Raw genomic sequence first — 16,985 nt, forward strand, 5'->3', positions numbered from 1 at the left:
AAAATGTGTGAAGTTAAAATAGTAACTAACATTTTGAATAGTTTTTTTTATACTCATGAATTAAAATAATAAATGCCCTTGCTCCATTTACAAATTCTACCCTTTAACATCAGTTAAAAAGCGGTGTTTCTTAAGCTGTGAAAAAGCCTATCCATGGGAGCCGACGGGCACTTTTTTTTTTTAAGGAAATAGCAATGATTGAAGTACCTTATACATTTTAAAGATTTGTTTTGTAAAAATCTTGTTCTATGTCCATGTGAGGTGAAACAAATTATACAAAATGAGTGTCTTTCTGTGTCACAATAGAAGCTTCATGAAAGCCCCTATAAGCTGTTAGGAATTAGCATCAAACATTTAAAAAGCATTTTGAAGAAGGAAGAAAGTAAGCACCAGCAGTTTCCAGCTGTGTGTTACTAGGACCACAGCAGTGTGCAAATGGGGTGGAGGAGGCACAAGCTTTATTCAATGTCGAAATTTTGTCACAAAGAAAGGAACCAAGAGGTCAGGTACTACAAACAAGACCTGAGGAAAAAAAAGAGGGCCACCTGGTTCTTCATCAAATCACCCATCCACAAATGGCCTGTAGGGTGATGGATGAAAGGTAGGAAGCATGGGGGCAAAGATCCTTTCACAATCCTAAAGAGAGGTTCCACATCTACACAACAGCTTCTGGTCAGCTCCTGACTCTTTCTGCAGAGCTGACCATGGACATGAATCTCGCTGTCAAGTACTGCAGAGATAGCACCCTGCTTTTCAGAGTGCTTTTCTATATTTCAATATGTACATGATCACATTTGAAACTGACATCTCCGGAATAGGCAAAGCATGGTTACCGACCATACTCTCTGATGACATGAAAATGGTGCAATTGTTGGCACCAGTTGTGCGGATGTTTAGCTTACAGTTTTTAGCCTTTCTTCATATAGCTACTGGCCCATGAATTGCTAATAGCCATTTTTAGCTCCTCCCCCACCCCTTTACTCCCATCCCGACCAGAACAGCACCATAGAAAGACTCTACATGTCCTACAAGTAGCCCTATTCAATTTAATCCCCATTTACCATAAACTGCCACTAGATGGTACGAATCCTTAGTTTCAATAAAGGGGTTGGAATTCAATGACGTACACAGCATTTCTTGTAGACATAATAGTTAATGGGTACAAAACATACATTTCCTCTTCTATGGATAATGTTTAGAACTCAATTACGGCAACCTATTGTCATAGAGTAATCTTAATAAAGTCATGAAAATGCTTGGGCAAAAATGAATATACACTTAATAATTAAAAAAATGTTTCACCTAAATGAAAAATAACAGAGAAATCTTTCCATTAATACTGTTAACATAATAATTTGACACAATTCTGTAAACCTCAGTATTTTGGAATCTGGAGACACAAAGATAGCCGTGAATTTGAGAGCAGCTTGAGCTACAAAGTGAGTAGGAACAAGCTATATCTCAAGCCAGAACCGCCAGCAAATATATAAACAAAGTAAAAAGTAAAAAGGGGCAAAGCACTTTCCTTGGAGACAGCAAGTCTTTTCTTCCACAACCTCCAAATGTTAACCAAAACATTATGTACGTGATCAATATGTACATGATCACATTTGAAACTGACATCTCCGGAATAGGCAGAGCATGGTTACCGACCACACTCTCTGATGACATGAAAATGGTGCACGGCTATCTTTGTGTCTCCAGATTCCAAAATACTGAGGTTTACAGAATTGTATCCAATTATTATGTTAACAGTATTAATTAACTGGTTCCCAGCTGTGTAAAAACACAAGAAAGAGAAACTAAATGAACACAAGTCAGAATGTAGAATTTCAAAATGACTATAGGACACTAGAACTAATACACGGTCTACACAATCCTGATGTAAGATCAATTAACAAAATTTACTTTTTCACATTGGAGAAATCAACATTTACAAACTGAGATATTAAAATGCCATTCATGCCAAGCAATGTCTGGTCTAGTTGGAGTCCCACACACCCACACCTGAAGGCCCAGGTCCTATACTGCCTCAGTGATCAGGAAGTGAAGCCAGGATATCCCAGAGTAGAACCAAATATGACTGGCATTAAAAAAAAATCAATGAAATCATTCCAATGTTCTGATGTATTCATAGACTCATGTAGTTCAGTCACCGTCAGAGCAGATGCCCACAGCAACTGTTAGGAGCAATGCGGACACCCACAGACAAACACTAATCAGGGGAGAGTCTAGCTTGGAGGTCTCCATCAAGTCCCTCCCCTTGGAGGTCTGGGCACCCTCCTTTTTATTATTATTATTTTCTTTTTGGTAGTAAGCATAATGGTGGGTTTTTTTCTGTTTTAACTTATTTATTTATTTATGTATTTATTTATTTATGTATTTATTTACACTCCAGATTTTATTCCCCCCGCCCCCTGTCTACCCTTCAACTTTTCCACATCTCATACCTCCTCCCCACCCCCTGTCTCCAGGAGGATGTCCCTACCCTGCACCCCCACCCCCAGCCCACCCCCCGCCTTTAAACTCCCTGAGGCCTCCAGTCTCTTGAGGGTTAAGTGAAACCCTACTTAAGATGAGGAAGAATTGTAGGAGCAAGAGGGGTCGAGGTCACAGGGAGATCATAGCCTCAGTCTTAAGAATCAACTGAGCAGGGCTCATAGGGGCTCACAGGGGCTCACAGGGACTGAAGCTGCTACAGCAGAGCTTGCGTAGGTTTGTGCTCGGTCCTCTGCATGTATGTTATGGTTGTTGGTTTGGTCTTCAGGGAGACTCCTGACTGTCAGACTCAGGGTGTCTGTGACTCTTTCCCCTACTCTTGGGCTCCTTTTCCACCTACTAGGTTGCCTCACCCAGTCCTGATGTGAATGTTTGTGCCTGCTCTTATTGTACCAAGTTCCAGCAAGCCCCTGGAAGACTTGCTCTTTTCTGGGGGCAGACAGGAGTAGGGGAATGGATTTGGAGGAAAAGAAAATGGGGGCGGGGGCTGAGAGGAATGGAGAGAGGCAGAGCTGCGCTGGGGATATATTGTATGAGAGTAAATATTTTTTTAATGACATTCACAATCACATTGAAGAGTTTAGTAAACTTGATGAAATATTCCTAAGATATATTCCCTGACAACTATGAAGCATGACTAAGAGTAACTGGAGAACAAGATCAATGGGAAAACATACTATGTTCATAGATCAACATTGTTAGCATGACTATTTTCTCCACATTTTTCTATCCATTCAACCGAATTAATCAAAATCTCAGTATGTGTTTTGTAGAAATAATCAAACTGACTCAATGAAAATTATGTATAATACTCAAATAAGTTTTTTAAAACAAGTTAGAAGAGTCATACATCCCAATTTCAATATTCATTAAAAACCTGTAATAATTAAGACAGTTCAGTTGTAGCCTATGCCACATAGCAACTACATAGCACAAAGCATCCATAAATGTGCCCACTTAAATATATATTCATATATACACATATACACATGAATCTACCTTATTTTCAACTTAAATATCAAAAAACTCTATACAGAAAGGATAGAGATTTTAAAAACATTGTTATAAATAGAGATGTTTACTTTCATGTGTTCACTAAGTATGTACAATGCTCACAGGAGACAGAAAAGTCAGAAGAGCCTTTTGAAATAGAGTTATAGAGGGATATATAGGTTGCTCTGTCGATGCTAGGAAACAAATCAGGGTCTTCAGGAAGAACAGCCAATTCTCTTAACCCATGAGCCATCTCTCCAACCCAAAGGCCAGAGCTTTTAACAACCTGTGCTGGTTGTTGAATCAACTTTTTACCACATGGGAAAAAATAAATTAAATTATACTTTTCCCTCACTATTATGTGCTGTGTCATTTTACACAAATTGAAACTGAACATAATGTTTAATGTAAAAACTAAAAAGAGCCAGTCAGTAGCAGTGCATCCCTTTAGTCCTAACACTCAGGAGGCAGAGGCAGGCAAATCTTTGAGTTCCAGGACCGCCAGGTTACACAGAGAAACCCTTTCTTGAAAGACAAACTAAACAAAGAAACAAACAAGACTTCTTGATAAAAAGTAACTAAATGAATTAGAAAAACCAATTATATAATTCAATATTATTCAATATAGTTTGTTTTTTAAGTGTTTTGGATCAACATAAATGAGTTGTACACACTAACAAAGTTCATTGTGGTATTTCAGTGCATACCTATTTGCGCACAGATGAACTTCAATATCATGGTTACCACTTTAATAGTTAGCTAAAAATTCTCAAAAGTACTACTATGGTACCTATTTCATGCTTTAGGGAACACTATTCCAAGTATAACTTCACATCATTCAACCTGGTAAGTTATAGTTGGCCCATGTCATGTGCTAAAGCCCCATAGTGTGGGTTTAGATGGTATTTCCTCTCCCTGTCTTATACATAGCTTTCCTGGACTTGGTGATGATCTGAATGGTTATGGACATGCCCTTCCTTAGTTTACCTGAGATCCAGAGGCATCCTAAAGTGAGACTTTATATTTACTGATGGTCTTATCAGTGACAAGATCCAAAAGGTACAGGGTCTGAAGAGGGAAGTCCATTGGCTATAGCAGTAGCCTATCCTAAGGCCAAGGTTGGTCAGTAAGCATGAGGACAGGACAGGACCCTAACAACATCTCTTCCAGGACAAGATGTTGCCATGCACTTGGTCAATCAAAGGGTCTTGGGTGGATAGAATATACCTTGTTAGGCTTCTCAGTCAGGAACTAGTCTTTCATTTTTTTCACATTGCAGTGTTCGTGAGGGGTGATTTTTTAACATAATAAAGCCTGCATGCTCTAGAAGTGCAGTTGGATGAAGCCTAAGTGGTATATGACCATGACACGGCTGTCATTCTAACCACTCTCCCGGTTCCTTCCCTTCTACTGGGGTATGCCAATGGTCTTCTATCACTGTAGGTTAGATAGTTTCTTTTTCTTTCTTTGATAAAAAGAATTCACAGAAACTTAGATTTTAGTTTAGGTCCATTAATTATGTCAAGAAACCATAACTCATTTGGTCAAATTTCCCCAAGATTATGACACTGTTGTCACCATTTTGACAAGTGATGTGCAATTTTAAAAATAAATTGTTTTAAAAAAAAAAATCAACCTAAGCTAGACTCTAGAGAATTCCACCAGCTGAAAACGAGAAGAGCTGCAAAACACACATTTTTTATCTTAGGAAACATTAGACAGTTTGTTTTCTGCCATGCTATCATCTTCCAAAGCCAAACTGAAATGTGATTAGGAAAGAGTGTGGTTAAGCAACTGTCTTACCTGTGGGAAGGTGCAGTGTGATATTGTTGCAGAAGTCTGTGAAGCAACATTCGGTTTTGGTCACGTTGTTGGAACTGTGACAGAAGACCTGAGCATTTAGTTCCGGGAGGGACACACACGATTTGATCACCTGCTCTTTCCCGTTGGTTAGCATGACGGAGGCCCAACATGCTCCTTCCGTTTGGCAGGTGAAGTTTGAAGAATCACACAAAAGACACACACACTTCAGTCCTGGAAAGAGGACGGCAAGAAGTTTTAGAAGGCAGACATGGCAGAGGGAGTTATAGTGTGGTGCTTGAGACTAGAAACTCAGTCTTAACAAAATGTGGAGACAGGTTTTAAAATGTGATAAAGATGCCCTCTTGATCCTGTGCTTCATCAAATAGGTTACTCAATTACTCCTCCTTTGTATAGTTATTATAATTTATACAGTTGTCCCCTATAGTTACTGTTTTCCGGGTCTGTGCTCTAAATCCTTCTTGAGCTCCATCAGTTTACTCCCAAATCGATAGCTCCTATGAAATGCTAGGAAACAGTAGCTCAGCAACAAGAGGAGCCTGCTGGCACGGCTTCCAGAACAATGACGAGAGGCGAGGGCAACTGCTACCCAACAAGCCAGCACACCCTGTTCACTTATACTTCTCCAAACTTTTAAATGAATGTGCTCAACACAAAACAAATTCCAGAAACACATAGGTCTAAAACCATCGGTGATGCTTCTATTCGTTGCATCTCAAGGCTGTGGTGGTTGTTGTAGGCACCTTTAAGGCATTGATGAGCCATTCTACTTGTCCTCCCCTCCCACTAAAGAATGTGTTTTAGAATGGCAGCCATTTGAATGCAGACTTTAACCTTCAGACAATTTTTTAATGTGTACCTCTATTCCACTGAAGAAAACACATTGATAATAGAGTTTAATATAATGTTGACAATAAAACACTCAAAACATTGGCATTGTTAAATTAATCTGTTTATTAACATATCATCTTAACATCATTTTTAGCATACACGCTCATACTCTCACAAATATACGCTCAAGTGGTTTGATATTTCTATCTTGATATGAAATGTTGTCAGTAGAGTACAGAGGTTGTAATTTATTCAGATTTTCATTTCAAACGATCATTTCTAAATACTGAAATTCGTAGTATTTCTGTCATGAATTTAATGAATATTTTGTTAAATCATAACTGCCCCCCAAATTATGTTAATATCCAATATTGTGCCATACAAACACCGGTAATAAAATTAGTCTTTAAATTTCTAATTACTAAGGCTAGACCCAATTTTATACTAATAAAATATTCAATTTATAAATGACTAATCACGAATAAGTACCCTTTCTATCAATAGTAATGAGCTGTAGTAGGATCAGATATTTTAGGTTGGCTGAGATTCCGCAGAGCCAGGTGTACAAAACCGAATGATTAAGAAATGTGTTAAGAAGGCTGGAGAGATGACGCAGTCATTAAAGGCTGAGGCTCACAACCAAAGAAACTAAAACATGTTTTAAGATGGAGCACACCAGCCGGGTGTGGTGGTGCACACCTTTAATCCCAGCACTCGGGAGGCAGAGGCAGGTGGATTTCTGAGTTCGAGGCCAGCCTGGTCTACAAAGTGAGTTCCAGGACAGCCAGGACTATACAGAGAAACCCTGTCTCAAAAAAACAAAAAACAAAACAAAACAAAAGGATGGAGCACACCTTTAATCTCAACACTCAGGAGGCAGAGGCAGATGGATTTCTGCAAATTCCAGCCCAACAGGGATCCATAGTAAGCCCCTGTCAGAAATGATAACAGAAGCCCATTAAATCAGTGTCCTTATATAGGAGAGTAATCACCTGAAGAGCAGCCTTTAACCCAGGCATCCCTGACTGTGGAGTCATAGCATTTCCCAACCTGGCAAGTGTCTTCAGCACCTGATTGTGCAAGCTTTTCGATCTTGGGCATTATTTGGTCCCTTTAGGTCTCATCTGAAAGGTGCTAACTACAATGACAACAGACTTCCTCATCCTGTTGCTATGGAGAATAAATTAATCATATAAATCCTTTGCACCCATTTCTGGTACATAGGAAATATGACACAAGCATTCGTAAGAGCCTCTCCTAACACTCAAGAAAGTAAAACTAGTTTTCTTACAGAAACCATCAGCCGACCTCCATCCTCCACGCAGGAGGATGCTACATGAAGCAGGATATACCAGCCGCTTAACAAGCCTAACAAAGAAATGGGTCTCGGCCAGTGGGACTGAGTGTCCTTGTGCTTTGTGAGGATTTTTCTCTGATCCCACTAGTTTTTAGCATCTGGGAATAAGATATAAACCTCATGTAACAAACAAAAATAGCAGTGAAGGAATAACAACTAAGGTTGATCTGTATTGTTTTGATAAATTTTAATACATTTCTTAAATTTTACCACGGTTCGTGCAAACAAGAAAGGAAATCTCTGCCTGGCTTTGGTCCTCACTTGCTGGCTGACTTTGGGGAACAAGAGCGTCCTTTGCAAATGAACCAAAGTAAGTGTACCAGGTCCAGAAATCATGACATCCCCAGGGGAGGATGCACTATCTGCCCTTGACAGATATGATGACTCTAAATTTACAATTTGTAAAAGTCTGATATTATAAAGCATGAAAAACATTAGCCACTCTAGGTCTGGTCTGTACCCTCAAAAGTAAGGGGCTGGAAGTCAGTGGACTAGCCCTATGACATACTAGTTCAAACCCTTTATCACTGTGGTCATTCAAATCTTAAATTGTCTGGACTAGAGAGCTGTCTCACCAGTGAAAAGTGCTTGATTCTCTTACACAGGACCTGGATTCGCTTCTTGCCACCCAAATGGATGCTCATGATTAACTGTAACTCCAGTTCCAATGTATTCTTTGCCCTTTTCTGGTCTTCCTTCCCGAGCACCGCATGTGCATGGTGCCTAGACATACATGTAAGAAAAGGATCCATACACATGAAATAATAGAAAGACATCTTTCTTAAAATCGTAGTTCTTTTGTTTCCAGGAGGAGCTAAGGTGGGAAGTCAAGGCAACCAACTAAGGGATGTAGGGCCCCACTGACTGAAAACAGCCATTATGACCTCAACATTTAAGCTGACTTCATGTGCATTTATCATGGTGTACAATTCTCAGGGCAACTTGGTTGTCAGTATCTGCATTTTACAGATATGAAATGAGGCACAAAAAAATCAAGTAATTGACTGAATATAACAACCTTTAGCCTACACAAGCAATCTTGTTTCTGTCCCACCAAAGCTGCCATGGTAGCAAGAACTAGTCTTGTCACCCCACTAGTTTCTAGGTGCTAAATATAATATAACATTAATATAAGAGAAAAAAATTAGTTAATATTATTGATACCTGAAATTTTGATCAGTATTATTTCAATGAAATTCAAGACCAGGTAGATATTTTTCTATCTACCAGTTTACTGGCAGGATGCATAGTCAAATAAAAATCAGTAGCATATGTCTTACAGCTAGAACAAATATCTAAATTATTTGTTCTAAATTACTTATCTAAATTCTGCATTAAGTAGGCCTCTGTGGATCTCCCAACCATATCCCCTATATTTCTTTTCAAATCACTGACAGGATCTTTATAAAAATTATCATATAGTATTTCTTACCAAGGAATGATCTTCATTTTCCACTCATTCCTTAAGAGGCTATAGAATTTCTGTCAGTTTAGAATAAAAGTTACAAACCAAGATAATATAGACCATAGAGAAGACACAGAAAACAACACCCGACTTTAAACCTTGCATAATAAAACACGCTGACAAAATTGAGGATTGTTAATGGTAATGGTTTCAAACATCTGTTCAATGTCCCCACTTACTCCAGGTCAGTTGGCAGACTCCTGCACCGACGAGAAATATACAGCAAATTAAATGAGACCTACGATGTAAGAGTAATACATGCCATATCCTATCTCTCCTCTCTGACTTCTCACCAATCCTCTATGTAGTTGCACTTGTATAATTAGAGAATATTTACATCAACCATCCTCAACACAGAACCTTAAGCTGCCAATTAAAATGGAAGTTGCCATTATTGATTTGATTTATGCTTTCCTATTTTGCTTTTTTAAACCTGATGCTAATTGAGTCAGTTCTTCTAGAATATTCCATGGCAGGATAAATCTGGTCGTTAGCAGATAGCAGCCCCTCCTTGTAGTTCTCTATCTTATACTTTCCCTTCCAATGTACTTAAGTCATATGGTATAAGACAGCAAATGAAGTTGAAGAAAGAGGCAATTATCCGTAATAAGGAGGTCTATTAGACCTTTTCCCAACATGAGGACTGCACTTTTCTCGTGTCTCTTCCCACCCCTTTAATTATCTCCCTTTTTCTCCCTCTTTGCCAATTAGTCTATAAAAGCCAAGACATCTGTTACCCAAAAGACATCTGTTACCCACATCTACCAAAGGATGTGCACATTCCTTATCAAACAGAAAGTAAATTTTCACCCATTTTTACACATGATGACTAGCATACCCTGTTGACCAAAGTGTAAAAATTATTAAGCTACAAAGTGTGTGTGTGTGTGTGTGTGTGTGTGTGTTGTGTGTCTTTAGATCCTATGTCATTAAAAAGACAATTTTTTGACAAATAATTTGGGATAGTCCTTTCAGTATATCAGCTTTATCTTACCTGTTTCCTACATCTTGAAACCATGTGCTGAACTATGTAGTGACCACCTCGAACATCTGACTCCATACTCATGCCTCTTTCCCCAATAATTAGTTTACTTTGTCCACTAGCTCCACTTTTATCCCAGGCTATCAAGACCGATTTTCTTTTTTAATTGAGAGTGTGTTTTAGATGTGACCTGCTCATCGTTTGTAGGCTTCTAAAATAACAGGGGGAATAGTCCAAGCTCATCAAAGAGCTGAAAGTGCACAGGAAAGACACAAGGCAAGTGGCAGTAGAGAATCTGAACAGAATTTCCCTGTTGTCCTTTCCTGCCTCCCTTTTAGAATGATCTTACTATGTCACTACACTGCCCAGGCTACTACTGGATTTAGGGAATTCTCCTGCCTCAGCCTCCCAAGGGCTTGGACTATAGGTACATACAACCATATCTGGCTTTGCCTTCCTTACTGGTAAGGAGAAAACAAGACTTAAAAAGAAAACAGTGTTAAAGAAATATGGCCAACAGAAACGCATCGCTTTGACCTAAAGGGCTTTTAATACAAACTCGTCACAGAGAAACTCTATTTGTTGGGCTATCTGTGAGAAAATGTTCTTTTGTTCAATGTGGCAGTTATACCTCTAACTCAGGAAGCCATGCCCTGCTTGCTCAGAAGCAGTGCAATACCTGCCAAGAGGGAGCCCATCTGGGAAGTCTGATTTAACTTCTAGCCATGAGGCTCAGGAAGAGCACAACGCACTGACCATTTGGAGTTCCTCAGTGGAAACATGGTATTTAATAAAATGTGATTAACTGCTAGGACTCAGGCCTTAGTCAAATTTCTTAGTCTCTTCCAGACCCCAAACAGAGGTCCTGGTTTCTGTTGCTCTGAGCTTGCATCATTATCTCGGTGTAAGGGCCTTAGCAATTCTTATCTGTCATGGAGAGGAAGATAGCACTGATGTTGAAACATATGTGCACCCAAAGAAGGCAAGGTTGATCCTCTCAAATCACACTAATGTTTCAGGTAGTGTGAGAGCCCTGCTATTTCAGTATCCATTCAAACTTCTCTGGTCGATGTTAAAGACCATCTACCTAATAAAAGAGTAACATCAAATGAGAAGACATTGTTCTTTCCATTCTCTTCAAGTTTTAAGGAAATAAAGGGGGAAGGATGGAAACCTGAAGGTGTTGCAGGCTCTGTGAGTGGTATTAGATATTCAGAGACAGATGCTTAATCCTTTAATCATACATAGTATACCCACTGTCATAGATCACACACTCAAGACCAAAGGCAGCTTGTGCGTTCCACACCCAATCATCTGAGGACTCCAGATTCTCTCATGCAGAAAGAAAAATGTTTCCGAATAATGTTTCAAAATATAATGTGTAAGTAAGGCCAAAGTGTGTTGTTTACTTATAGCCTCAAAATTGTCACAAGGCATAGAAAAGATAATTATGGTGACATGAGATCATAACGCAATTTAAAAACCAGAGAGTTCTCATTTGCATGTTTTTGCTTATCAGCATAGATTCTTTTCAAGGATCTGTCTCAAAAAGATTAGAGTATTAGCCTCATAGACCCTACAATATGCCACATACAGAAGTCAGCAATTAGGGGGTATTTCCTAGTTAGCCAATATGTGACAAAACTTTTTGTGTAGATCCTATTAAAATATCCCTTAAAATAAGTGAATACAAAATAGAAATGTTAGATGGGAAGATGGCAGTCAACTCCTTCAGATCATTGAAAGTAAGACACCAATGGGTAACAGGCTGGGTAGCCAGGGTGGGACCAGTGTGGTGATTGCAAAGTGCGGAATTATCTAAATACGTTTCCCCTTAGAGAGGGCACAAACTTTCTTGAGTCTCTTGACCAAGTCTCGATTTAGTAGTAGTCTTGTACAACAGGAAGTACCCAATCTGGAGTATCTCGTCAGAAAGCCACACACATTCTCATCAGGAGACACTGTTCCTCTGACACACTCTTAGGGTAGCAATTACTCTCCCTCCATCCTTTAAAATGTACTGTCCACTGCTCAGGACACAAGCAATGCTCAGTTGTCTCCAGTCATGTCTACAATAAAGTAAGTCAACAGTGCTAGAGGTCCACAGGCTGAAAGTCTGAGCTCTTGATGCCTTTTTAACCTTAGGTTCAGATCTCTAGTCTCCTTTGTATGTCTCATAAAGTGACTCCTCCCACCCTCACCCGAAGCACCTCTCCCCTTCCTTCTAATTCTTCAGGCCTCAGCTCAGATGTCTCCACCTGGGTAAAATCTCCCAAAATCCCCCTGATCAGGAATCTGTTCCTTGCTTTTCTCGGTTCTTCCCACAAATCTATAATTAGTTCATTTGTTGTATTTGTTCCAGAATAATGAAAATGTTACAAAGCATAATGCCTTCTCCATTTCTGTCCAAGCACATTCCCAACACCTACAGCAGAGTCTCACTGTATGATACCGGTGTGCTAGAAGTGTGCTGAACTATATGGGGTGGGCTGGACTATGGGGTGGGCTGGAATACAGAGGTGGGCTGAACTACAGAGGTGGGCTAGACTACAGAGCTGGCCTGGACTCAGAGGTGGGCTGGACTACAGGGATGGGCTGGACTACAATTTGTAGAAAACTGAAAACTACATATGCATTCAGAGCTAAAAATCATACAACCTATAGTTATTTTTGTCACCACGTGTTTTCTTCCAGTCTTACACATGAGTTGTTCATATGTGAATCTATTAACACAACTTAGTGCTGCTCATACATTCATTTCTTCCGTTGACGGCACGATCACAACATTGTCTTTGTTATGATCATCTAATGGAACGCATAGAGCTGTCATCACTGAACATGGAAGTAGACAGCATTTTCTTATTTTTAGGCATTTTGATTGTTTTCAGTTTTTTGCAAATAAATAACCCTGCACTGAGCGTTTGCTAGGCAGGCATCACAGACTGCGGTTGCAACATTAGACATTCTTGATAGCTATTGTGAAAGGACTTTCCAGTGAAAGTTTCCACTGGTATTGTATGAAAGCACCACAGGACGAGCGTCAGCGTTTGGTTCCCTGCAATCTAAATAAGGTGACACGTGACAGTTGTAGCTTATACTAATCCTCACTTCCAAGTTAAAGGAGTTAAACCTGTTTTGTTTTCCAAATATTTATTTGGTTTCCTGTTGGGTAAGATTTTGGTTGATTGTGCTCATCTCCTGTGAATCTTAATTTTTTTTTCTAACTTGTGAAAGCATTTGCAAAGATGGAAGCCCTCATCATTTCCCCACTTCATAGGCCTGCTTTCTGTTAACCCTGTCCTCCTCCTCCTCCTCCTCCTCCTCCTTCTCTTCATCCTCCTCCTCCTTCTTCTTCTTCTCCTTCTCCTCCTTCTTCTTCCTCCTCCTTCTCCTCCTCCTCCTCTTCCTCCTCTTTTTGCTTGTTTGGTTGCCTGGTTGTTTCCTGCTGTGCAAGGGGTAGAAGCCCAAGAATTCTAACATGAGTAGTTGGCTTTTTGGTTTTATGATTCTCTCCTTGTCAAAAACAAATCCAGCAATATGCATGCTATTGAAATGAAAGTAAATTACCCATAATCCTCACATTTCCAAAATGACTACTGTTATTAGCGGTCTCCAAATCTCTCTATATCAAATTCATACTTACATACATGTAAACTCATGTTTTACTTGAAATTTCTCCCTTCTCTTAAATCTTGGCAAATCTTCTCTCATTCGAAGTGATTTTTAAAATTATTTTTTGCTATAGCCCAAGCCCTGGGTTAAGAAAGAGAATGGGGGAGGTCGGAGGTTAATAGCATGCCTTAAAGGACGTTTGCCCACTAGGTGTAAGGGCTGGTGTGTTACAACAAGCATGCTTGAATACAGGCTGTTGAAACACTGAGGTGGGGCACTGCTTCAACCTGCTAGGGCTGGGGACAAGAAATTCAAGGCAATTGGACGGGGACCCGGAAAACCTTCTTTTCAGTCAGCTCTGCCATTGTCAGACAGCCAGGAAAACCACAGCAGCCGGGGAAACCGCGGCAACCCTCGCCCACCAGACGGGCATGGAGTGTCTCGCCTGCCCCCTCCCTGTCAGCGGCTTCTGTCACTCCCACTCTCCAGCTGGAAGAGACTCCCAGCTTGCCGCCCACCCCATCGCCACCTCCGGTGTCCCAGTCACCAGCCTCCACGGGGGGCCCTAGGGCCTGTGCCACGGGGAATGTTCAATCCTTTCCCCTGGCTTGCAAAGAGAGGCTCCGAGCCTCCTGGACGCGAGTCGCCTAGGGCCATGTAGGGCACTGCAGAACACCTCTTTGTCCCCACCTCGCAAACTTCAGGCTTGCTTTCTTTGTCTCCTACCTCAGAGCCCAGCCAAGGGGAACTGACTGCAGGGATGGGATGATTTCGGGGGCATCTGGGTACCACCTAGTGGCTGCAAAGGCAGTATGCAGGCCACTGGGCCACTTTTTACACCTTGGTGGCCTCTATTCAGATCACGAACAATAAAATGTCATATCCCAGATTCCCCTTTGTTGAAACCTTAGAATCCCACCACTGCAGTGTGAGCTGCATGTACTCTGGAAAACTGCTTCTCCTCAGTTATGTCCCCAACCAGGTAAGGTGGGACATGTATCTCAGAAATAAGGATGTTCTAAGTCCAAGATCAAGGGATTGCCTTTGGAAAATTTCAAATGCCAATACTAGCTATCCTTTAAAAATGTTAAATTTATTTCAATTTCCTATTTTCAAATACAAGTTGATGAAACAAAATTTCCCAGTAAAGGCTCTGTCAGAAGTAGGGTACAAATCCTGGTTTTTGGTCAGCCTAACCTTTTTGTTGCTTTACCAGGAGCAGAAATAATTTACTCATATATGCTTTAATTGATGATAAATTGTTGTTTACAAGTATACCAATATACAATTTTAATATTTTTCCATGGAAAATAATCAGTAATTAATGTCCTCTCTAGCAGAATGCAGTTTCAAGCAAGAGTATGTACTATTGCATGGGAGAGTGAACGCAGCATTTCAGGAGCCCTGTGCCAGCCATGACAGGTAAAAGCCAAATTAGATGTAAGGTTATAAGCCTAGCTTTAGTCACATAGTCTTTTAAGATGATGTCTCAATCAGTCACTCTGAGAAGGTATTCTTAGATGATCATGAATGTTCCCTTTCAGGTCTATGGTAGTTTGAATAGGGATGGCCCCATAGACTCACATGTTTGAAAGCTTGGCCCACAAGGTGTAGCACTAATCACATGTGTGGCCTTGTTGGGGGAAGTGTGTCACTATGGAAATGGGCTGTGAGGTCTTATACATGCCTAGGTCTGCCCAGTGTCCTTCTGCTGCCTTCAGATCAGATGTAGAGATATTGGCTCCTCAAGTACCACATCTGCCTGTCATGGTGGGAACACGATAATGATAATGAACTTAACCTCTGAAACTGTAAGCCAGACCCAATTTTATCATTTTTTTTATAGAGTTGCCATGGTCATGGTATCTCTTCACAGTAATGGAAACCCTAACTAAGATAAGGTCTAAGATTCTGCAACTATAAGAGATGAATGTGTCATGCAATGGTATCTGGTATTGCCATACCATGAGAGCAGTATCTGTGTGTGAGAATATACTCAGAGAATCAAGGACATCCCATGTTGGAACCACAGGTTAGGAAGAATTATGTTTCCAGAGAGTTTACCCTGACCAGGCTGAACTTAATCATCAGAATTCATCATTTGGAGGTCTCTGAAGTCATAAAGGTCACCACCTGATACTTAATCCAGTGAAGTGTAGAGAACCCAAGAACCCAATGGGAGAGGACCCCAAGAGTGTGGATGCACTGAGAAGAGGAGTGTGTGACATATGCTGTGGGCTTGAGAAAGCTGGCATCCACTCCTAAGTTAACAATAAAGACAGTAAGAAGACGAATGAATGCCTGTCTTGCTTCAAAGAAGAAATTAACATTGTAAAGGAGAGGCAGATGATCAATTGGTAGTTCATCGTTAAATTCCAGGGCTGGAGGAAGTAGTCCTCAAGAGTTCTCAGGGGCTCACTTCCTGAAATGGTCACCCTAGGAATGTGATGGAGACATCACAATTCACATGTACACTCCCTGCAATGATCAAGAAGAGATGAGTAGAGAAATAACAGGGAGCTCTCTGAAGGAAGAAGTGGATCTAGGCAAAGAATGACAAGGGAGGTGTCTTAGTTGGGGTTTTACTGCTGTGAACAGACACCCTGACCAAGGCAACTCTTATAAAGGACAACATGTAACTGGGTCTGGCTTACAGGTTCAGAGGTCAGTCCATTATCATCACACTTCCTCCAACAAGGCTACACCTACTCCAAGTCCACACTTCCAAATAGTGCCATTCCTTGGGCTAAGCATATTCAAACCATCACAGGAGGAGTTAAAACGGGAAGAGTAGGGCAAGTAATTAGAGAAGTGTGTGTGTGTGTGTGTGTGTGTGTGTGTGTGTGTGTGTGTGTGTATGTATGTGTACTGATCCCATGTCTCTTTCAAATATTGACCCCAATGCTCATAGATCTAGCCTGGATACTCACAAGAATTTATATAATGCAAAAAGAAAGGGTATCAGCTCCTGGCCCTATCTGCAATGAAGATGGGTAGGAGTGGGAGCTGATGAGTGGGAGGTAAACTTCTTAAATCCGTAATTAAAAAAAAATACTTCTAAAAATATAATTCTCAGACTTCTAGGGATGATCACAGACACTTTAGGAGATGAAGTTACATGGTTTCTCCTGGATTCTCTGTCTATCAACATATCACTCAACATAATAACTGCCCTTGCCTAGAGATACACAGGCAAGAGAACAGAGAAAAAATGGAACTCTGCGAATGCTCAGGCTCTGTCTCAGCCAGAGAAAGTGGAACAGCTTGCCCTACATTGTTCTGCCTCTTTGGTATAAATGAACGTAACACAAAACTAATCATTAGAAAACTAACAAACAAATGAAAAACCCTGTCTTCCTGTCTGTGTTGAGTCCAACTTAGTCAGAATTTCACCAGGTTTAATACTAAGGACAGTGTGCCTTGAA

General features: G+C 40.5%; 1 protein-coding gene across 6 annotated transcripts in view; it reads right to left on the reverse strand.

Moving 5' to 3' along the window:
• Acvr1c (activin A receptor, type IC) overlaps positions 1-16,985 on the reverse strand; it is a 90,444-nt gene that overhangs the window by 43,045 nt on the left and 30,414 nt on the right. For 3 of the 6 annotated variants that reach the window (XR_374097.4, XM_006498086.4, NM_001111030.1), the window contains exon 2: positions 5,296-5,526. Coding sequence is in view for 5 of the 6 variants with exons in the window: in XM_006498086.4 (XP_006498149.1) it covers positions 5,296-5,526 (231 nt within the window). In the remaining variant the exon portion in view is untranslated. Of the gene's footprint in view, positions 1-5,295; positions 5,527-8,076; positions 8,225-13,595; positions 14,311-16,985 lie in introns of those variants that run through there. The other 3 variants (XM_011239108.2, NM_001033369.3, XM_006498085.4) reach the window with 3 other exon arrangements.

This window comes from Mus musculus, chromosome 2 (genome assembly GCF_000001635.26).
Source record: "Mus musculus strain C57BL/6J chromosome 2, GRCm38.p6 C57BL/6J".
In the NCBI taxonomy this organism is placed as follows: domain Eukaryota; kingdom Metazoa; phylum Chordata; class Mammalia; order Rodentia; family Muridae; genus Mus; species Mus musculus.